Consider the following 23,193-nt stretch of genomic DNA (forward strand, 5'->3'; position numbering starts at 1 on the left):
TCTATAGGGCGTTTCGCTTATGAATTTCTGTTGGTACTTTCAGAAATCCTCAGCTAAATTCCTGGAACCCACAGCAGATCTCCCGTGGGCCATTTGTCCTAGGAAAGGGATTTTTCTTTCTGGGATCCACTTGATCTCAAAGAATTACTTAGCCTTTATTAGGACTCCCCTGTGAGTTTCAATGATTCTTTGAAAATGGAGTGGAAATCTAGCTTCTCCCTTGGTCTACAATCCCCCACTGCTGTGCTTTGACAGGGGAGTCTCCCCAGGGGAGTCTGTATATGCGGCCATGTACAGATTGCTATTATCTCCTTAAGCTTATTTTCTATGCTTCTTACCTGAATCAGATGCAGTGAGGATGGTCTTATGGGCAGAGCAGTTTCGCTCATTCCAAGTTTGCAGACAGAGATGGAGTGCTATTGCTGTTCTTTGCCCAGTCCAACCTGGAACCATATGCCACAGGTTTCAAGACTCTCAGACAAAAGATGGGGTATAAGATCTGCTGCTGAGGACCTCAACTCTGCCCAGGGACAAGGAAGGGGCTTGCTGGCCAGGCAAGGTAGACCCTGGGAATTAAGTGATCCAGAATAGTGATAATTTTTAAACGGCTGCTCTTGGCTGCAGATTTCAAACTTCTGTGTTAGGTGTCTTCTCTCACTGTAATGTGGTACTTGGCAGAGTATGTTCCTGGTAGTTTCATTGCAAGATTTCATCCTGTGCTTCCTTTGACAGCCATCCTATGAAGACGGTGTAGCACAGCCATCAGAGCACAGGCTCTCGGATGGCACAGGCAGAGTTTCTGTCACCACGCTGTGACGCTGGACAAGTCATCCAAACTTGCTGCTATCACTATTCTCTTTTTTTAGAAATGCTAAATAATGCTACTCACCTCACGGGGCTGATGTGTGGATTGAAGGAGATAACGCATTGAAGCACTTGGCAATAGTCAAAGCTCAATTGAGGCAGTAAATAGATCACTGCTATTTTATATGCCCCTTAATGGTTGAGTTGGTAGGTAGTCCAGAGATAAATCCACTTTCAATAAGAGGTTAAGAAAGACACAGACTTATAGGGCATAGCCTTGGATTTCCTGTTGGCCTTTGGATGCTATAAGATGGCTTTAGGGTATTCCCTTGCTTTGGGACATATGGAAAGTTGTTCCTTCTCTGTGTGCATGAATGGCAAGGGGAATGGAAAAGGTTAGAGGGGAAGACAGGGGTCCAGTGATGTCTTGTAGGTGAGTAAGTTAGGTAAAGAAGTTAGATGGTATTCTAAGTGCAATTGTAAACCATGGAAGACTTGTGGTCTGGGCTACGGACCAGGTACTCTGAGAACACAGGGAGCCAGCCTTAGAGAAAGTTTCAGACAAGAGGTGATTATTGAGATATGCCTTTGCTCAGATGTGGCCAAAGCAGGTCACTACTCCTAGGAGAGGGAACAGAAGGGGCAGCGTGTGCAAATGCAAGGTGTGTTCAGTGATGTATATGACAGGAAGCATCATCAGAGCGACGTGATGGTATTGTGAGTGATGGTAAGTGGTGAGACTGGGCAAGCAGGTAAGATCAGACTGTGAAAGGCATGGTGTGCAGGACTCAGGCTCGGGCTTCACTCTGAGGGTGATGGATGATGGGCATTCAACAGATCCATTAGTGGCGTGATCCTTGACAGATAATTTTAACAGCGTGGAGAATACACTAGAGTGAAGTCAAGACCATATCCAAAGAGAGCAGTTAGGAATGCCATGGATGGAAGAGGGACAAGATGTGAGAGAAGTGTAAAGGAGGGACCGATAGGACTCAGTGACATGCTCAAGATGGAGATGAGAAGCTGTTCAAGTTCCCAGTGTGGGCAACTCTGTAGAAGCTGATGTTGTTAAGTGAACAAGACAGAAGAAGTTTTTTATGTGAAGTCACTTCCTTTTGAGACATGTTAGAATTTGAGCATCCATAAGAGACCCTGTAGCCATTTGGAAACAGGTGTTTGCAATGCTGTAGAACCTTGGAAGCATGGGGCATACATTCAGGTGTGAGCTTCAGTCCCTCCCTTGGGGAGATGAGCAGAGAGCCAGGGGTGGAGGAAACAGCAAAAACATAAAAGGAAAACAAAAGACAATCTGGAAAGAGATGAGAAAAGACCAGGCAGAGAGATAGGAAAAGAAAGAAGGGGAGTAGGGTTTTGGAAGCTAGGAAAGAATGGTTTGACAGTAAAGCAGAGGTCAAGTGGGACAAGCGTAGTAAAGAGGTCTCTGTATCTGACAGCTAGCGGTGGCAGTTCCATGCATCTGCAGAAGAAAGATGTGATGGGGGAAATGGGAGCAAAGAGTAGTTTTAAACAAACTTGGTCAACCATGGTTGAAAAAGGGGACAGCTGCTTAGAGTAAATAGGATTATGTCAAAATAAGTGATTATTATGGGAAATACTTCAGTAGGTGCTTTGGTTTGGATACGTTTTCTGTGTGTTCTCCAGGGGTTCATGTTGGAAACTTGGTCCCCAGTGTGGTAGTGTTGGAGGTTGTGGAACCTTTAGGGGGTAGGGTTTAGTGGGAAGTCATGAAGTTATTGAGGCGCTGCTCTGGAACAGAACTGATGGAGCTCTCGGGGGATCTGGTTAGTTCACATGAGAGGGCTTGTATAAAAGAGCCAGACTGACTCCCTCTGATCTGTCTCTCTGCCTTCTACCTCACCACATTTTCTCTCCCTCTTGTGTGTGCTCACACCATTCACCACAAGGCCAAGCTGAGGCCAGTGTTGTGCCCTTGAACCTCCTGAACTGTGAGCTCAGTTTACCCCTTCCCTTTACTTCTCTAGAAGTACCCACCTCAGGCTTGTCCTTATAGTAACATATGGAAATGACATAGATGCATTTGTAAACTGATGCCAGGAAAGTGTCAGAAGAAGGAGCGAGTGGAGCTATGGGGGTGAGAATAATTGAAATCAAGACAGAGTTTTTTCCAGAACAAAAGCAAGCATTAAAGGAGAGGGGGTTCTCTGTTTCTCCGCTACGTTGATATGGGGGAAAGAATTGTTACTGCTAACACAGAGCAAGTTGCTAATTATTATATGATTGGAACTGTGCTAAGCACACTTTGTTTATCACACACCTTATGTGCAGTATCTTATTTTGTCTACACAATTAATCCCATCAACTCTGCACTCCCATTTTGTAGATGGTGTAAAAGCAGCTTGCCCAAGGTCAAACACTTAGGGATCAAGCCCAGTGATGCAGTCTGTGTGATTCCAGACTGCTTGTTCTTATTCTTAACCACAGTACTATCCTGCCTCCCACTGGTGAACTCTCTTCTGTTAGCTCTGTTTTCTCCGGGAGGTAGGAAGTAAAATCTGTTCTGAGTATAGAGAAGAAGGGAGGGTGGGGTTTGGGATAATCACATGAGCATCAAAGAAAGGAACCAGTTAGGGAGCAGCTAAAACATGCCCGAGCAAGAGGGAGGAGCTGTGAAGCTGGAGCGCCTGTGTAGGTGATGCAATCAGAACAGGTGGACAATGCCGGCTAGTAGCATAGTGGCAGAGGAGCAGAACACCAGCTGTTCGGCTGTCCATGAGTTGTCTAACACCTGAGTGATTGGAGATCCAGATTGGGAAGGTAATGATTCCAGAAAGAGCCTGGTAGAGACAATGGGGTTAGGGGTCTTTGGTAGGTGGGAAAGCAGGCTCAGTGCTCATAAAGTAATTAACATGTAGATGCAAAGAGTATTGTTGTGTTCAGAGAATTGACTCTCTATGTTGAAGCTTTCAGAGGGGGTGGTGATAATATGTTCATATACATTAGTCGGTGTTAAAAGAACAAATGTTTATTTTTCTCTATCTTGAGTGTGTGAGCTGGCAGGGATTGCACTGTTTTCAACCTGGCTGGAATAAGTTGAACTCCAGGCTGCCGATCAGGCAGAAAGAGCAGTAGCCACTTGGGGCGTGTTCTTCTCAGGTGGGCTACAGCAGAATGAGAGGCCAAGCCAAACACAGTCCCTTTGCTCACATCATGTTCACTCACATGCCTGTGGCCACATGTGGCAATGCCCCAGACCATTGAAGTAGGCAGGCGGACTCCATCCCAATGGGAAGAGACGCAAGCCTCCCTAACAGTGCTCCTGTTACTCCATATGAGTAAGTGGGTTGGTTTAGGGGACAAGGGAGAAGAAGGACATTTGCATGCAGAAGTTCAACAAAGCAGATAACAAGACAGAAGAATAGCAGCTGCCCAAAGATATCCTGTACACCTGCCTTTCCAAATGTCCCCTATTGGATGAGTCTTGGGTTGAGCAGCAGTGGAAGAGTTGGCTGTGTTAGGAGTTTAATGTAGCTGGGTCAATGCTGGTGTCCATCTATAGGATTAAGGTCCTCCAGGACAGCAGAACTGGCCTAGAGCAAGCAGTCATCCTTGCTAGGAAGCAGAGCAGAGAGTGCATATATTTTTCATGAATCTGTTTACCTGAATAGATGCCCCCAGGCACTAGACATACAGTGATAAGTAAGACAGATGTGGTCCTTGGCATCTGGAAGCTTGCAATTTAGAGAAGAGAGACTCCCTAAAAATGTAATAACAATTTAGAATGTGGTCAATGCTAAGAAGTGAATAGATGGTCAGAATGCTTCCTGATTCCTTGTTGAGCCAGCTGTGCTTGGTCTGAAAGCCTTGTTCCACACGGTGAAGGTTACCACAGCCACGTGTGTTAACAGAACATGTCTAACAGAGCCCTGGGCTTCTCACCAGGGAGCACGATGAGCCCTCCATGAGCTGCATTTCTTCTATGGAAATAAGACTTGATTGTAAGCAGGTATCAATGTGATACTATTTGATTCTTACTACCTCCATATCATATTGGCATTAAACCATGGAGGGAATTCATAGGAGGAAGACATTAATTTTGCAGTCTGTAACGTGCCTGCCTGTGCCTGGTCTCTACCCTGCCTGCCTGTGTTAATGGGAGCTGAACACTGCCGCCTGTGGATGGCTGGGCGCAGTGCTGGAGCCCAGTGACAGTGCAAGCATTTGCCCAGAAGATGGCGCCCACGCAATCCTTTCAGATGGTAGAAGAAGGGGTTCCTGGTGAGTGCCATATAGAATCTTAGAAAGAGGGACAGGCAAATAACAGGGAAGATCATAACTGTTTTATCTTCGGATTCTAGAGTCTTCAGCACTGAACAGTTGCAGTGGCACCTTAGTTTGCTCACCACTCTGGACAACGTTTGTGATAATATCAACACAGCCTATGATAGTCTTAAAAAACAGTCATGATGAGATCAGTCCAGTCATCACCATCCGGGGATTGTGTTCTCTGGGAGACCCCAGGAAGGAGCTGTGGGCTGTTGAACCTAGAAGAGGATTGGATTATATCTCCCTGCCCAAGGACATTTGCTCAGTAGTCTCAAAAGACACAGGCATGGGCAAGGAACTGATTCTCTCTTCCTTTTCCCAGCTGTTAATTTTGATAAGTTTCAAATCCTCAGAATGGCAAAATGATGACATAGACACATATCCTTGCTTGGATTCACCAATGATTGTCATTTTCCCACATGCGGCTTTCTGTTTTCTGCACTATGGACGTATGAATTTAAAATTTTTTCCTGTATTTCATAATGTTCTTGTTTTCCTGTACCAGATTTTCCCTGGGAACACTGGTCGAGCTGGCTTCACCAGGCCATTCTTGCACTTCCTTGATTTCTTGCTTCCCAGAAAGATTTGAAGTTCACCCTGATTTTTTTTTTTAAGATTTATTTTATTTATTTGAGATGCATAGTTACAGACAGAGAGAAGGGAAGACGAGGTCTTCCATCCACTGATTCACTCTCTAAATGGCTGCAATGGCTGGAGCTGAGCCAATCTGAAGCCAGGAGGCAGGATCTTCCTCTGGGCCTCCCACATGGGTGCAGGGGCCCAAGCACTTGGTGGTCCTCCACTGCTTTCCCAGGCCATAGCAGAGAGCTGGGTTGGAAGTGTAGCAGCCGGGGCTTGAACCCATGCCTATATGGGATGCTGGCACTGCAGGCAGCAGTTTTACCTGCTATACCACAGCACTGACCCCAATTTTTTATCATTGTTGAAATATACAAAGCTTTGTGCAATTGATTCATGGTGTTACCCTCCTGGGAAACTGGAATTGCTGGGGGTGAAATCACTGATAACTGTTTCATTTTGCTCCAGCCCCTTGTGTTCTGACACTTCTAGGGAAAGAACAATGCCCAGATAGGTACAGACTGGACATGACATTATGTGGTGATTAGCAACCTGGGCTTGGACCCAGTAGGACTAGATTTGCATGTCCTTCCTGAAGTTGGATAAGGCTACTCAATCTTTGGAAGTCTCAGTTACCTCATTTACAAAATGAGGATAATAACCATAGCCCCATGGGACAGGTGTTTGGCACTGCAGTTAAGATACGGCTTGGGCTACCCACACCCGAGTCCATGGGTTTGAGTACCCATTCTGCTTCCGACTCCAGCTTCCTGCTAATGTATACCCTGTGGCAACAGATGATGTCTCAAGTATTTGGGTCCCTGACACCCATGTGGGAGACCTAGATTGAGTTCTAGCTTTGACCTGCCAGGCCTGACTGTTGCAGGCATTTGGGGAATCAACCAGAAAGATATCTCTCTCTCTCTCTCTCTCTCTCTCTCTCTCTCTCCCTCTCTCCCTCTCTCCCTCTCTCCCTCTCTCCCTCTCTCCCTCTCTCCCTCTCTCCCTCTCCTTCTCTCCTTTCCTTCCTCCCTCCTTCCCTCCCTCCCTCTGTGTGTGTCTCTGTCTCTATCTCTCTCTCTCTATCTTACTGTCTCTCTTGCCCTGCCTTTCAAGAAATAAATTACAAACGAATTTTAAAAAGTAATGGTGACCCTTCAGAGAGTTTTCTGAGAGTTAAATTAAGTATGGTATATAAATCCCTTAATGGGGTCTGGCACTTAGTAAGGGCTTAAGAAATGGTACATGTTGTTCTTGGTGCCAAACCAGAGCCATGAAATGAACTCTTGTTTGTTTGCTTGTTGTGTTTTGATGTGGGGGGAGAAGGGAAGAAGCCAATCTAGGGCCAGAAAGGAATGATAATAAAAAAAGAATTTGTCAAGGGGACAAAGAATATTTGCTGACATGAAGAGGCAGTTTTCCCAGGATAAGTATTACACAGAAGACATATTTTACATTTTATGTCTGAAAAGCCCTTTGACTCAAGTGAATTCATGTTTGAGACTTTGTAGAGGATTTTATATTGTCAAAGAAGTCATCAATTGTAGCCCAGTTTCTGGACAGGGTCTAGAAGGACTTGAAAGCCCCCCACCCCAGCCCACCCCCCATTGAAACACTAAGAAATCGCTCTGTAAACCAGGGAAAGTCCAGTTTTATTTAAGACCACCAAATGTCTGTGAACACAAAATATAAGACTATATGCTAGAGGGAAGAGTTCTTTCTGGGTGCTGGGGCATCAGGGATTCAGGATGCTTCTTACCCAGGTGAGCTGTTGAGGTTGGGAACAGGACAGGTGAAGGAAGAGGCCTATGGAGAAGAAGAAAGAGCAGACCAGGTTTGGGCTGACCTGTGGGCTGACCTGTGGAACTGAAGTCTAGAAAATTTCCAAAGCAAAGATAATCCCTGCCACCAAGTATTTGATTAAATGGGATTTTGCTAAGAAAGTGAGGGTGGGGTTGGGGCATGGGGACAAAGTAGAAGACCTTGGGACTGCATAGTCTTGCAGGTCTTGCTGTCTTACAGACCCACATTCTGCTGGTCTTGTAGCCATAGCCATGTAGGACATAGGTGAAGGAGGAGCTGAAAATAAAAAAAAAAAAAAAAAAAAAAAAAAAAAAAAAAAAAAAAAAAAACTTCCTCAGGTTCTGGTGTCTGAACGTTAAGGCCTTTCTGGTGGGTTTACAACCTCTGCCATGTTCTAAGCCAGATTAACTACTCGTTGGGTCAAATTGCTGAGTTCTTCTTCCTGTCTACCTAATAAAGAAAAGGACAGTCCCAAACAAAGGAAATAATGCATTTCCTGTCATGAAGAAGCAAGAGTAATGACCTATAGAGAGTAATGACCTATAGTCAAGAGAATAATCAGACAAAAGAACTAGACCATCAGTGACAAAATACCGGAGTGTTCAGACAAGAATTTTGAATGATTTTAAAATAAACAAATGAAAGGATATAGAAGATAACATGGATACAATGGGTAAAGATATGAGACATGTCAGGAGAAATTTGGAAAGCACTAGAGCCAAGGGGAAATCCTAGAACTGAAAAATAAAACACCCGAAATTACAGTGACTTGATCAGCCCTTGTCCTGACTATTGATGTACAATTTAATACTTTATCCCTTTTAGTATTTTTTTTTGTCCTGCTTAATACTATTGGTTGAACTCTGTAATTAACACACAATTATTCTTAGGTGTTTAAATTTAACTGAAAAGTGATCTCTGTTAAATATAAGAGTGGAAATAAGAGAGGGAGGAGATGTACAATTTGGGACACACTCAATCTGACTTGCCCCAAATGGTAGAGTTAGAAACGTGACAGGGGATTCCAATTCAATCCCATCAAGGTGGCATGTACCAATGCCATCTCACTAGTCCAAGTGATCAGTTTCAGTTCACAGTTGATCGTAGCGATAGGTCAAAGGGATCACATAAATAAGATCACATAAATAAGACTAGTGTCTGTTAATACTAACTGATAGAATAAAAAAGGGAGAGAACGATCCAACATGGGAAGCAGGATACACAGCAGACTCATAGAATGGCAGATGTCCTAAACAGCACTCTGGCCTCAGAATCAGCCCTTAAGGCATTTGGATCTGGCTGAAGAGCCCATGAGAGTATTTTAGGCATGGAAAGCCAAGACACTCTGGCAAAATAAAAAAAGAGGACCTAAATGAAAGATCTCCATGAATGAGATCCCAGTGGAAAGAACGGGGCCATCAAAGAAGGAGGTACCTTTCTCTGAAGGGAGGAGAGAACTTCCACTTTGACTATGGCCTTGTCTAAATAAGATCAAAGTCGGCAAACTCAAAAGGCTTCCATAGCCTTGGCAATTCATGACAAGAGCCTAGGGAGATTACTGACACCATAAACAAGAGTGTCAAATTGTTAAGTCAACAACAGGAGTCACTGTGCACTTACTTTTCATGTAGGATCTCTGTCCTTAATGTGTTGTTCAATGTGAATTAATGCTATAACTAGTACTCAAATAGTATTTTACACTTTATGTTTCTGTGTGGGTGCAAACTGTTGAAATCTTTACTTAATATATACTAAATCGATCTTCTGTATATAAAGAGAATTGAAAAATGAATCTTGATGCGAATAGAATGGGAGAGAGAGCGGGAGATGGGAGGGTTGCGGGGGGGATGGAAGTTATGGGGGGGGGGATGCCATTGTAATCCATGAGCTGTACTTTGGAAATTTATATTTATTAAATAAAAGTTTAAAAAAATGAGGAACTCCCCAAAAATAAAATTAATTGGGAGAAATTGAGAGCTTATTGCTCACAAGAGAAGAAAACTAAGCCAGAGGAGGAGAAATCAAGCCGACTGAGACACAGAGTCCGACAGTGGGCAGCAATTTGAATGCTTAGTGTCATGCTAGCCCAGTTCCTGGCTTCTGATAGTAGAGCTATCCTTGCAATTTTGGTGAAGACCCTGGCAAGTTTAAAGCGAAAATTGCTGTGGCAAAGTGGTACACACTCTTCCTGCTGGACAACTGTTTGAACCAAGTGGACAGGATATCTGATGTGGCGGGAGTTTAAGTGGTTTGCTAGGGCAGGGCGATGTTTAATTACTTGCCACGGTCTTTCATTCAGTTAACAATTAGGTGAGCAGCAACTCAGTGCATGCAAAGGTGTGAGTAAGACAGAGTCCATTCTCTCATATACGGAGTCATTATAAAGTTCCCAACTGATTGAAGTTTAGGCCAAATCACAAGGGGAGCTGTGGAGTCGCTCCTGGGTTCAAACCCAGCCCAAATTCAAGAAAAACAACCATACTTGTTACCATGCATTGAGCATTTTAAAGTACCAGGCATTAAAGGCATTGCATACAATATGTCATTTAATCCTTAAAACAAACAAACAAGAAAAACCCAGGGTCCATAATCGAGTCCAATTATTCTCATTTCCAAATGAAAAGCCCTGATTCAGAAAATACAGTGAACTTGTCTCAGGTCACATGGCTGGGAATGGGAGAACGGCGACGCGGACCCAAGCTGGCATCATGGGCTGAGCCCTGCCTCTGGAGGGCTGCCTTTGAAGCAGGAAAGAAAATGCAAATGCCCCTTTCTGTCTGAATGGGCTTTTACAGAAAGTCCTCTTTTCCTTCTAAGAGAAAAGATGAAAGGAAAAACAGATGCCAAGCACTTCTCAGAAGTTCCTAGTGTTTCCTTCCTGCCACCCCTTCACACCCCAGCGCTAGAGACACCTGTGTGAATGTTCAGATGGTCATTGCGATCAGGAGCCTCCCAGCCCTCCTATCAAGATTGCTTTTCTCAACCTTGTGGTGCTGGAGCCTCTCCAGGTACCCTTCCTGCCTTGGCCTCTGGCAATGGGAAAGGAAGCATGCCTCCAGGGTTTGACAGCATTGCTGATGGACGCTTGTCCTCACACTTGCACGCACACATGCACGCACACATACAGCCCACTCCCCCTGCTGCCAGACAGCGTTGAGGAGTCTGAGCACATCTTCTGGGCCCTTTGCCCCGCTCTGTTCTTTCAGGCTGGGGACCACCTGCTTGGTTGGCTAGCGGCACTTCCTTGGCAGGGACACCCAGTGTGTTCAGTGTTCTCTCCTGGACAGGGAGGTGTCGTTAGTCAGCCCCCCGCACCCAGGTCCGCCAACTCCCTGAGTCGGGGCAGGGGCGGGGAGGGAGCTGAACGAGTCCCTTGATGTGGGGAGGGATTGGGGGCTCCTTCTCCTCTTCCTCTTTGCCCAATACCCCTTCCTCCAAGCACATTTCCAAGAAGCGGCCTCTTTGTCTCTGGTTGGTTGGAAATTGGTCTGCATCCTGAGGCCAGCTCGGCTGTTCCCTTCACAGTGAGAAGGGACAATGTTAGGGAGGACCGAGCAGAGCCGTGGGTCCTGGAATCTGGGCTACTTCCGCAGGATGGCCCTGGGCCTGTAGGAACAAGTGGTCCAGCACATCACATGGCCAGAGGCTGGTGCCTGGGAGGCTGCACAGGGGTGCAGAGGAGACTCCAAGCCCTCCAGAGGTCGCATGAAACCCTAGGGTTTGCCAAAGCCCCAGTGCACTGGGCAAAAACACCTGTGTGGTCATGGGCACCAGCTTCTCTTGGGTTTGGGGAGGAGCCCAGGGGCCTGGATGTCTGATTCCAGCTTCCAGGGGGAGGGAAGAAACTGGAAGCAGGCTGGCAGCACGTGCTGCTGGTTCTAACTTGGGATTCCCAGCGGGAGCTTTGCTTGAGGGAGCTGGGACTTAACACGTTTCAGGCTGGGAAGCTGCCAGGCCCCGCGGGCTGGGGGCTGTGCGGGAAGACTTCTTTTCTCGTCTCTCACACCCAGCGCTTCACTTCCGCCACCTCGCAGCAGATGGGCAGATGTGGGCGATGCGAAAGTGCGAGGTGTGCAGGAAGAAGGAACGTGCATTTTCCAAGACTGGAGCGAGATGGCATGTCTGTCCTTTGGGAGCGGAAAACTCCTGCCACTTCGTCGGGGAGTGAGCCAGGAACCTCATCAGACAGCGTAATGGTCTTCCCAAACAAGAGCCAGCCTCGGGAGCAGGCAAATCCGAGTTGAAACCCCTGCTCCGCTGGCTGCTTCAGAGAGCCACAGGGAGCACTGACTGATTTTTCTGCTAAGGATCTTCCACACGTAATCTGGTTTAAGCCTGACAAGCCGCGTGAATTGGTGGCACTTTAACTCACATTCGGTGCAGGTTTACCCAGGTTCTGAGAGACAGAATCGCCTCCCCAGGCTGCGTAACCAGTGGAGACCAAGCTGCGTTCGCAGCCAAGGGCTGTGGAGCTCTACAGTTCTGCTCTGAGCCCCTGTTTTACTAGGAGGACATTAATTTGCAGCCTTCTGGCCTCTGGGCCATCGGAGCCTGGGGAAGTCACTTCGTTTCTCCATCCTTAGCTTTCTGTATCTCAGAAATGTGGAGGTGAATGTTGCTGTACTGGGTTTGTTAGGAGGATTAAAGGAAGTAACATTTGTGAAGGTTTTAGCTAGTGCCTGGCCTTTAAGATCATCGGTCATTGGTTCAATAAATATTTAGCAAGTAGCAGGTCACCACTCTACCAGAGGGAGTAAGTAAATGAAGTAGTTAAATACATTTCTGTTTTTTTCTTTGCATTTTTAAAAATGCATTTGAGAGGCAGACAGAAAACATGAGAGAGAGAGAGAGAGAGAGAGAGAGAGAGAGAGACACGGACACACGTTTCTATTGTCTGGTTCACTCCTCCAATGCCCACAATAGCCAAAGTTGGACCAGGTCAAAGCCAGGAGCTGGAAACTCAATTGGGGCCTCCCCTATGGGTGGCAGGAGCCCAACTTTCTGATCCATCACCACTGCCTCCCAGCGTCTGTGTTATTGGGGAGCTAGACACAGGAGCTGGAGTTGTGTATTGAACCCGGGTACTCCAACGTGGGACATGGGTTAGTTAACTGGCATCTTAACTGCTAGGCCAAGTGCCTGTCTCCAGTTAGCTAACTGTAAATAGTGATGTCTGTGATGAGGAAGGAAAAACTGGGTAATGATGGTGACTGCAGAACTGGGAGGGCCTACCTAACTGACGCTCGAGGAAGGCCTCCGAGGAAGGCACAGTGGAGTTTAATTCCCAAAGGAAGGAGACGCCCTCTAAGGTAAGAGAACAGCGGCTCAGGGCCTGCAGTGGGAGCAGAAGGAAGCTGATTATGCAGGGGCAGTGTGAGGGAGCCGGTGAAGATACGCAAGATTGGGCAGGGCTAGGCCTCAGGAGCCAATGAGGCGGCGCTGAGAACGTCCAGGAAGGTGTTTCACCGTGGGCAGCTTGCTGGCAGCTTGGATCAGAGAGGAATGCCCTCTGATTGCTTTATTTTGAATAAATAAGTCAACACTGCCTTGGCTGCCCTGAGCTACTCTTTGGCTGCTAATGCAACAGAATGTTGGGGGCAAGGGTGCCTGCAAGGGGAGGGAGGAGGCCAGGATTCCAGAGGGGTGTGATGTAGTGGGGGAGACATAGAGATGAGGAGGCTGGGGCTGCATAAGAGCCCCAAGTGGAAAGCAGCAGGTGCTTCCCCTGGGGCAGCTGTAGTAGAAATCTTACTATAAAAGAGACAAGTACCTCACAGCATGGTAACGGGCCTCAGGGCACACTGCTGGTCAGAAGCAGAGTTTGGGCTCTTTTTTCTGCTAACACTGTACAATTACTCCCAATGCCACCTTGCCGTGAAGTTGCATCCGCTGACACTCATATTTTGTTTGAGCCGTGGGGTTCTGTGCTTTATCACGAATTAGGGAATGAAACTGCCTATCCGGAGTTTATGCCATTATCTGGGTTTCTGTGTAGAACTGGGGTAAAGTTTCTGCAAATGGGCAGATAGTAAGCATTTTCATTTTTGTGGGTCCTATTGTCTTCTGTCAGCACTGCACAACCATGCCATTTTTGTACAAAACAGTTCTAGAGAATGCATCAATGATTGGGTGTGGCTGTGTTCCAATCAAACTTTATTTCCAAATACAGGTGGTGGTACAGTTTTGGGCAACGGATCATAGTTTGCCAGCCCAGGATAGAAAATATCATGTATTTTTTTTTTAACTTTTATTTAATGAATATAAATTTCCAGTGTACAGCTTATGGATTACAATGGCTTCCCCCCCCCAATAACTTCCCTCCCACCCGCAACCCTCCCCCCTCCCGCTCCCTCTCCCCTTCTATTTGCATCAAGATTCATTTTCAATTCTCTTTATATACAGAAGATCAATTTAGTATAAAGATTTCAACAGTTTGCACCCACATAGAAACACAAAGTGAAACATACTGTTTGAGTACTAGTTATAGCATTAAATCAAAATGTACAGCACATTAAGGACAGAGATCCCACATGAGGAGCAAGTGCACAGTGGCTCCTGTTGTTGACCCAACAAATTGACACTCTAGTTTATGGCGCCAGTAACCATCTTAGGCTGTCGTCATGAGTTGCCAAGGCTATGGAAGCCTTCCAAGTTTTCCGACTCTGATCATATTTAGACAAGGTCATAAAAGACAGAGTGAGGATAGTAACCAATGATCCTAAGAGTGGCATTTACCAGGTTTGAACAATTATACAGCATTAAGTGGGGAAGAGGACCATCAGTACACACATGTTGGGAGTAGAGCCATTGGTGGTAGAGTAGAGGTTATGATTACAAAGGAATGAGGCCCAAGTGCACTAGACAGGGCCTAGAACAAAGGACAGAGTCATTATTAGAGGAGCTAAGAAAGGTGCTGTCTAAGCTACAATTAAGTTTTCTGATTGAGAGGCAAATAGAACCTGACAGAAGGGGCTTGATAATAATCTGGTGGGCTTTAGGCCTTGTAAATTCAGAGGCCCAGACCTATCTATCTCTTCACATGGGGTATATCCTAAGGGAGGTGTGAACCTCCTAGGGGAAGGCACTCTGTTGACTTTCATTACTTGTATAATATTAATGTATTAATGTATTAATGTATTAATAATAACTCAAATATATTTTTCTATAAAATCACTTCAAGACATTTACCTCAAACTTTTTGTAAAAATAAGATACATCTTCCATATCCATATTTTTATTAACACTAGCAAGTATGCAGTATTCAGTCCAGTGATTTTTCAGATCTTGGAGATTCCTTGAAAGTAATTCAGGGGACCAGGTGAGGGTGAGGGTGGAAAGCTTTGGGCCTTTGCTTCTACTTCCATCATGAGTCCCTCATTAATTCATGTTTTCAAAAATTTTTAATTTTTGTTAGTGGTCTTCACAAGAATTTGTACTAACAGGGTTGGAAGCAAGAAAAAATAAAAATAAAAACCACGAGCACAATCCAGTGGGTTGATCAGCTCTTCCACAGCAATCCTAGAGAGGCAGGGTGGTATGTGACTGTGAACTTGGACGTAGCTAGGCATGAGTCTCTCCACTCTGCCCCTTGCTGGGTGAGCTATTTGTTTAACTCAAGCTGCCGGGTGGATTAAGAGAATTAATTCCTACAAATTGCCTAGCCCCTTGCTAGGTACTTAAGAAATACTAATTCCTTTCTTCCTTTTCCTTATTCTATTCTCAGGGATGTGGGATGAGCTCAGAGACCCTTTGAAACTTCTTTTATCTCTTTCCCATTGATCCAATATTCACTCCAATCTTTTCTTCTCTCCCCAGGATGTGGCCAGGTGCTCCGAGCCCCAAAGGGTCAGATTTTGTTGGAGAGCTACCCTCTAAATGCTCACTGTGAATGGACCATTCATGCCAAACCTGGGTTTATCATCCAACTAAGGTAAGGGGCTGTGGCCAAAATTAAGGAGTTTGAGGTTATAACGAAACAGTAATGGGATGGAGGGCCCTGAACCCTGGGCACCAAGGGCCAACTACAAGCACAGAATTCTTAGAAGCATAAAATGTGTATTGGAGCCTTTCTCTTTGATTCTGTGGGGTAAGGCCTGCACAGAACTACAACCAATTAACTTCTTGTCGTTCACTGCTCTGGGATGATGGGGTTCAGAGGATTTTGAACCAACGAAGCAAATTCCTGAGTGCCACCTACCCACCCTCACATCTTTCACGAGGTTTCTTAGTTACCTAGTGCTGGGCTGAGTCCTAGGGGAGGGACGTGAACAAATAAAGGCACAGTCTTAGCTCTAGGGAGTTTATGCTCCGGATTGGGGTTCATGCTGGTCACGGCTGTCTCAGGAAACAGGAAGTACTCACAAGAAATAAGCTCATTCTCTCACCTGCGTGGGAGGTAGGCTGTTTTCTCTTAAGGAGCATTGAGATCCTCACGAATGTTTAATTCACACTGTAGTCCAAAGTATAGACCCCTTTTATTGTAACTGTTGGTAAACCTTACAGGAGAGACCTGTTTTATAAAAATCATTTGTTATTGCGTCCTGGTGCACGGAAGAGTTCATGGTATTCTACAGATGCTTGAAACAGATGTTGAAAGAACTGCTTTCTTGGCCGGCACCGTGGCTCACTTGGCTAATCCTCTGCCTGCAGCACCGGCATCCTGGGTTCTAATCCCGGTTGGGGCATCGGTTCTGTCCCGGTTGCTCCTCTTCCAGTCCAGCTCTCTGCTGTGGCCCGGGAAGGCAGTGGAGGATGGCCCAAGTGCTTGGGCCCCTGCACCTGCATGGGAGACCAGGAAGAAGCTCCTGACTTCAGATCGGCGCAGCGCCGGCCGTAGTGGCCATTTGGGAGGTGAACCAATGGAAGAAAGACCTTTCTCTCTGTCTCTCTCTCTCTCTCACTGTCTAACTCTGCCTGTCAAAAAAAAAAAAAAAAAAAGAAAGAAAGAAAAGAATGGCTTTCTAACTGTGGTGTCTCCTCTCTCCTGGAAAGCACGCCCCTTCTTTTCTCTCCAGGACAGCAGAGTGGCCCACCCACTCCTGGCATTCCCAGGGTCATTGTCCACTTAGCTTGGCCCTCTTCTCCCCGGTTGGGGGGAGGGGTGGGGTGATTGATCCTCTGGGGCACAAGTTTATGGTAAGAATTTTCTGGATGGATCAGTGCATGCAGTGGTGGGCGCTGACCAGCTGGCTCCTAGGATGGCTCTCTGTCCTCCAGAAGAGACAGCACAGTATCTCAGATTGGAAGAATCCAGAACAGGTCCCCTTCTTAGTCCTCCTCAGCAACTGGTCCTTGGTAGCTGGTGTCTCCACTCTGTGAAGCCTTTGGGCTTTTCTGGAGGAAGCCTGGGTCACAGTGCTCTGCTTACTGGGCTCAGGGTCTGCTAACAGCAGGTGTTACACTGTGCATGTCCCCCAGAAGCTCTGACAAGCCTCCAAGATGGGGATGCAAATCCCATGAGAGCAGCCCAGTGGAGGATCAAGAAGTGTCTCCCGTGCCCAGAGAAGGGCCCCAGGGAGGCAGAGAAGTGTGTGGATTTCATTCTGTTTGGTTAAACCTGGACCTCCTGCCCAGGGGTAATGATAATGCTGGAAACTTCTGGGATCAGGTGCATAGTGTTCAGCCCCAAAGCTCGTCAGCCATCCCTCATGCCCCTTTCCACCACCTACCGGTCAGGCTACAGAAACACCTAGTTTCATCCATGGAAAGTAATCTCAAGGGCACTCACATCTCTGCTCCCTTGGCACCATCCAACCTCAGGCCACCACCATCTCCCACTGGGACTCTGGTGGCTTCCTTCTCCCACCGGCGCGGTACTGCCATCTCCTTTCTGCAGAGTGATCCTTTAGAAGTCTAAATCCAATCAGGATCTCTCATTGAGTCCTCCCAATGGCTTCCTCCTGGGTCTGGATTACAGCATGAACTCTTCAACCATGCCAAGTTTGGCTCCCGCTCCCCTTGCTGACTGTGGCTAACACCTATCTCCCCGTCACTCACCATCTTGCAGCATCCCCAGCTTTCTCTCAGTTCCTCCCACATGCAAAGCACATTACAGCCTGAGGGCCTTTGCACTTACAGATTCCCCTGCCTTGACTACTCTTCCCCAGGATCTTCACAGGGCTGGCCTCATTGTGGCATTTAAATCTCTGCCCAGGTATCAGGTATCACCATCTCAGAGAGGTCTTTCTTGACCACCTTGTGCCAATCACTTCACTCTCTGGCTTTCTTGCTTTCTTTCTTTTTTCTTTCTTCCTTCCTTCCTTCCTTCCTTCCTTCCTTTCTTTCTTTCTTAAGATTTATTTGTTTTTTTGAAAGGCTGAGTTACAGAGAGAGGGAGAGGTAGAGAAAGAGAGAGAGGTCTTCCATCTGCCTGGTTCACTCCCCAGATGACTGCAATGACCAACGCAGGGCCAGGCCAAAGCCAGCAGCCAGGAGCTTCATCCAGCTGGGTGCCAGGGGCCCAAACACTTGGGCCATCTTCTGCTGCTTTCTCGGGCCTTGAGTAGGGAGCTGGATTGGAAATGCAGGAGTTGGGACATGAACCAGCACCCCTATGGGATGCCAGAATTGCAGATGCCAGCATTAAACCTACTACGCCTCAACACCACCCCCTTATTTTAGATTTGTTTTTTTCACTCTGTACACTCTTAGCAGGTTTATTTCATTCATAGTACTCCGCCCTCTCTGGATTTACCTTGTCTTTTGGTCTCCTTGCTTATTGTTTGAACTCATTTCTAGGGGGGGCAGGCACTGTGTCTGGTTGGCAGTTGGGGTACTGCTGTGCTGGGGCACCTGGAACATGCTGGCATAGAGCCAGCCTCCAGAAATCCATGTTCAGTAAATGAAAAAATATATGAATGGATGCACAAATGCAAAGGCAGACTGCGGTGTCTCATGTGAGCTTGAGAGACAGCTGTGGGCTCTCTTGGGTTCAGGCAAAGGCACTGAAGCCCAGAGAGGGAGCAGGTTCCTCGAGCCCCAGCGTGAGTACCTGGTAGGATGTGAAGTTGGGCATCACCTTGGATGGTAGAGCCTGTAGCACACAGGGTGGCTCACAGGACTTGCTAGCCCCAAAAAGCTTTGGGCAGATTCTTTGCATGGACAACAGCCCATGCATGTACATGTATGTGCAAATAGTACCACATACGTGTACAGCCTGTTGTCTAGGACCATCCTCTGATCCGATCAGGCCAATGCACCATCCATCCCCACCTGCTCCTCGTGTGGCCTTGAACGTGACCGGAGCCCCCAGAACTGCCTGTGGCCCACCTGTTTCTTCTGTCACCTTCTCCACTTGCAGGTTTGTCATGTTGAGCCTGGAGTTTGACTACATGTGCCAGTATGACTATGTTGAGGTCCGTGACGGAGACAATAGTGACGGCCCGATTATCAAGCGTGTCTGTGGCAACGAGCGGCCGGCTGCCATCCGGAGCTCGGGCCCCTCCCTGCATGTCCTCTTCCATTCTGATGGCTCCAAGAATTTTGATGGCTTCCATGCCATCTTTGAGGAGATCACAGGTAAAGGCCATGGAGACACATGTTGCGGTGTGTGGCTTCCTCCAGACAAGTCTCTCCTTACTGTGTGCTCCCCACCTCCCAGCTCAGCCCTCATTACACCTAGTAGGTGGGGTTCTCAGCAGCAACCTACACATTGAGAAAAAGAGAGAAACTGCAAGGCCTACTCCGGGAAGGCTCGCCCAGAACAAGAACTAGGAGTTATTAACTCTGATTCAGCTGAGGAGGCAGGAACACAGAGACGCGGGATAATTTGTCTAAAGTCACACAGCGATGGAGGTGGAACAAGGGATTTATACCCAAGCAGTTTGGCTCTGGAGCTCCCATCATAGGGCCTCTCATGCTTAAGAGAGGCTTTGGATCCCTGGCAGATAAAGCTGTGTGGCCTTGGAAAGTTCTTCTACCTCTCTGGGCTTCAGTGTTATGGGAGCAATGATAGCTCCTGCCCTATTAGGGAGGCTCTGGGAGACAGAACAAATGAAGTGGTTAGCATAGCATCCAGTGCATCCACTGCCCAACCTCAGGTCTACCCTTAGCCTCCATGTGTATCTGGAAAATGGATATAAAAGTCTTCAATATCAACGGCAAATGCCAATTTGTAATGAGTAACTCTAAGGCTAATTCTAACTCCTGCTCTCTCTGGTCATAAAAGGAAGTAGGATTTGACCAAAATGAACAATTAAAAGAAAAAAAAAAGATTTATGTACTTTATTTATTACAAGGGAGACAGAGAGGGGAAGAGAGAGAGAGAATGAGAATCTTCTGCCCACCTACTAGTTCACTCCCCAAGTGCCCACAATACCCAGGGCTGGGCCAGGCTGAAGCCAGGAGCCAGGAACCCTTCTGCTGCTTTTCAATCACATTAGCAGGAAGCCAGATTGGAAGCAGATCAGAATCGGGACTCTAACTGGTGTTCCCATATGGGATGCTGGCATCACAAGTGGTGGTGGCTCAACCCACAGTGCCATAGCACCTGCTGCAAATTCTTAACTCTGCGGATGAGCAAATTCTGTAACTTTAAGGAGTCACCCCAGCTCTTGTCATTCTAAGATTGGATTGCATCAGGTTTTCCAAAGTAAACTCAAATTTGAAGTTAAAATTTTTAAAATCCTGAATCTTAAAAAAAACCCACAACTTGTATGGCGTTGTGATGATCAAGGCTTCCTTAGGTATAAGATGTGACATCGAAGTCTCGGGAAAAGAGCTGGGTGGCCTTGGAGTCCACGTGGAGTCAGTTTCACAGTCCTGCCCATTCAGCAAAACCGGCAGAACCTGCCCCAATCTGCTCTTCCCTTAGCTGGATGCCTGCAGGTGCTCCAGTCTCTTGCAGCACACAGCCCGAGTGTTGTCTCTCTCCCATCCCCTGGGAGTCCCCTGGGAGGTAGATGCTTTGTTGCTGTGGGTGTGGTTGCCTGTGGCTGACTCTTGGTGCCCGGGTGATACCCGGCAGATGCAGGCTGATCAGGAGCACATACAGGATTCATGGGAGGGTACTTAGGGCGGTCAGCAAGAGCCAGCTGTCAGGGAAGCCAGCTGGGGGCAGCGAAGGTTCACCAGCTGTCACCCTGTGTCTGAGGCAGAGCTGGGAGAACCTCTCCAGCCTTTGAAATATGCCCCTGAGCCTCCCCTGGAGAATTCTGGGAAACACTGCCCTGTACTCATGCACAGTCAGACAGCAGCACCTCCTGTTCCTCCAACACCATCTCCGTCTGCTTTTACCCACGGCTGAAGTCCCCTGTCTCAGACCTGCACATCAGCAGCCACCCTCCAGGGGCCACATCGCATTGTTTCCTGCTCCTCCGGTGAGCTGGGCTTTGCTGTCATGAATCTCTTGCTGCACGTTCTCTTCTTTCATTGTAATCCATCCAGGTTACAGTTGTTGTAAACTTCGTTTTTCAGATAGCTTTGATCTGGTAAATAGGATGTCCTATTCACCTTTGTATCTTTCCAGCACCTTCCGCAGGGAAGTACTCAATGCATTTTTGTTGAACTGAGCCAAGGGATATGTGTATATTTCTACATCTGGAAAAAAAGAACAGAGGAGCGATGGATCACATGTAGTATGGTGTTGCCCGATGTGTTTTCCATAGAGAAAAGTGTCCCCAAGATGCCCTGTGAACTAAGCTTGGGAAAGACTGAATGTTAGGTGGAAATTCACAAAGCAATTTAGAACACCAAATTGAGAGGTTCTCTAGTAAAGAAATCCAATTAATTACCATTGAGTTTCGGCAGCATTTCCATCACATATTTGAACCCAGAATCCTTATTTACTTGAGCACCTGTCAACGTCCTAAGGGACTAATGTTTACAGAGTGCTTGTTTGAAAATTCTTGCACTCAACTTAGTGTCATGAAGATGTTCTTCCAGTTGTTTCTCCCAGTGCTGGGGATGTTGAGCTTTTTTTTAAAGATTTATTTTTATTTATTTGAAAGGCAGAGTTACAGAGAGGCAGAGGCAGAAGCAAAGTGAAAGAGGTCTTTCATCTGCTGGTTCACTCCCCAGATGGCCACAATGGCCGGAGATGTGCCTATCCGAAGCCAGGAGCCAGGAGCTTCTTCCAGGTCTCCCACTTGGGTGCGGAGGCCTAAGGACTTGGGTCATTTTATACTGCTTTCCCAGGCCATAGAAGAGAGCGGATGGGAAGTGGAGCAGCCAGGACTCGAACCCATGCCCATATGGGATGCCAGCACTGCGGTCAGCGGCTTTATCCACTATACCACAGTGCCAGCCTATACTGAGCTTCCTTGAAAAGAGATGACCTAGAGCAACCCTAAGATGACCTCTCCACCAGCCTGGCTCTGCCCTCACCATTTTAGTGCTGCTGTTTGTGTCTGCTGTATGCTCCTCATGCCAGAGGTGTCTTGAGTATATTTTTGGATCTATCAAAATATCAAGTAATGTCTGCAAGAACTGACATTCCAAGGGTACCTGTTTGAAGCATTCTCTAGTGGTGGTAATGTGGATTCAGCAAAAGGCATAAGAATTTGCAAGAAGGAGCCTAGTTGGCTTAGTGGTTAAGCTGCCTGTTGGGACTCCCAGGTTCTGTATCAGATTCCTGGCTTCCAGGCTTTGCTTTCAATTCCAGCAGGAGATGACTCAGCTGGGCCTTTGCCACCCACAGGCGAGACCTGGATTGAGCTCCTGGCTTTGGCCTGGCCCAGGCTGGGCTGTGGAAGTTATGTGGGGGAAGAAACCAGCATAAGGGGGCTCACTCACTATCTCTGTCTGTCTACATGCCTCTGAATTACATAAAGTAAATACATAGTAATTTTCTTAACAATTGCAAGAAGACTTTAATAGACAAGTAAAAGGCTCAGGTTAAGACTAAGTCTAGGCTTGAGAAATCAGTCCACTGCTGAATGGCACTGAGTGATGCCTTTTGTGTTGCAGCGTGTTCCTCGTCGCCTTGTTTCCATGATGGCACCTGCCTCCTAGACAAAGCCGGCTCTTACAGGTGTGCCTGCCTGGCAGGCTACACCGGGCAGCACTGTGAAAACCGTGAGTGTGCCTCCTGTGTGGGAGTGGAGGTGTCCGTGGGGGCTGGCGTGGAGAGGGTTTCGACCCTTGCAGGGCCTGTTCTTGGTGTTGGGGACGATCTGTCCAAGATGTCATGCGATGTGGACATCCCCACGGAGGAGCTCTCAGAAGGGCAGGGCTGCCTCTGAGGTTGTCACAAACTACCCAGGTTTGCCCCTTGACATTTCTAGCCCTCACCTGCCGGAGATGCCTCTTGAAAAGACAGTGGCCTTGGATGATATGAGGAGCTTGCAGCCCTGAGGGAGTCAAGGTGCATCGTAGAATGCCGCGACTGTCCACTGTGCAGTGGCTCAGGGCCTGATCTCCCTGTCCATCCTGAGATCTGGATCTTAGAGTTATGCTCCAGGGCACCCTTCATAGACTCCAGACTCACAGTCTGAAACTCTGTACTGAGGGTGGCGAATACGTAGGGTGACCATTCTCCCAGCCGTAATCACAGTGTGTGCGTTTTGTCTGGGCATAACCACCAGTCACACCATCTTTCATGCTCAAACTATCCTGAATTGGAGGACACATGACAGTATCATCCTGCAAGTATGGGACGAGGTTAGGTAAGCTACAGGCTGACCAGCAAACATTGACTAAAGGACTACTGTGTATCAGGATCTATGAAAATGCAGGAGAGAAGGATACCTTGCAAGACAAAAGGAT

General features: G+C 47.1%; 1 protein-coding gene across 3 annotated transcripts in view; it reads left to right on the forward strand.

The window, feature by feature from the left end:
* The window catches only part of PAMR1 (peptidase domain containing associated with muscle regeneration 1), a 92,504-nt gene that overhangs the window by 40,043 nt on the left and 29,268 nt on the right, over nucleotides 1–23,193 (forward strand). For all 3 annotated transcript variants that reach the window (XM_062196303.1, XM_062196304.1, XM_062196305.1), the window contains exons 4-6: nucleotides 15,307–15,421; nucleotides 18,791–19,008; nucleotides 22,396–22,503. In XM_062196303.1, coding sequence (XP_062052287.1) covers nucleotides 15,307–15,421; nucleotides 18,791–19,008; nucleotides 22,396–22,503 — 441 coding nt within the window. The remainder of the gene's footprint in view (nucleotides 1–15,306; nucleotides 15,422–18,790; nucleotides 19,009–22,395; nucleotides 22,504–23,193) is intronic.

This window comes from Lepus europaeus, chromosome 7 (assembly GCF_033115175.1).
Source record: "Lepus europaeus isolate LE1 chromosome 7, mLepTim1.pri, whole genome shotgun sequence".
Classification (NCBI taxonomy): Eukaryota; Metazoa; Chordata; class Mammalia; order Lagomorpha; family Leporidae; genus Lepus; species Lepus europaeus.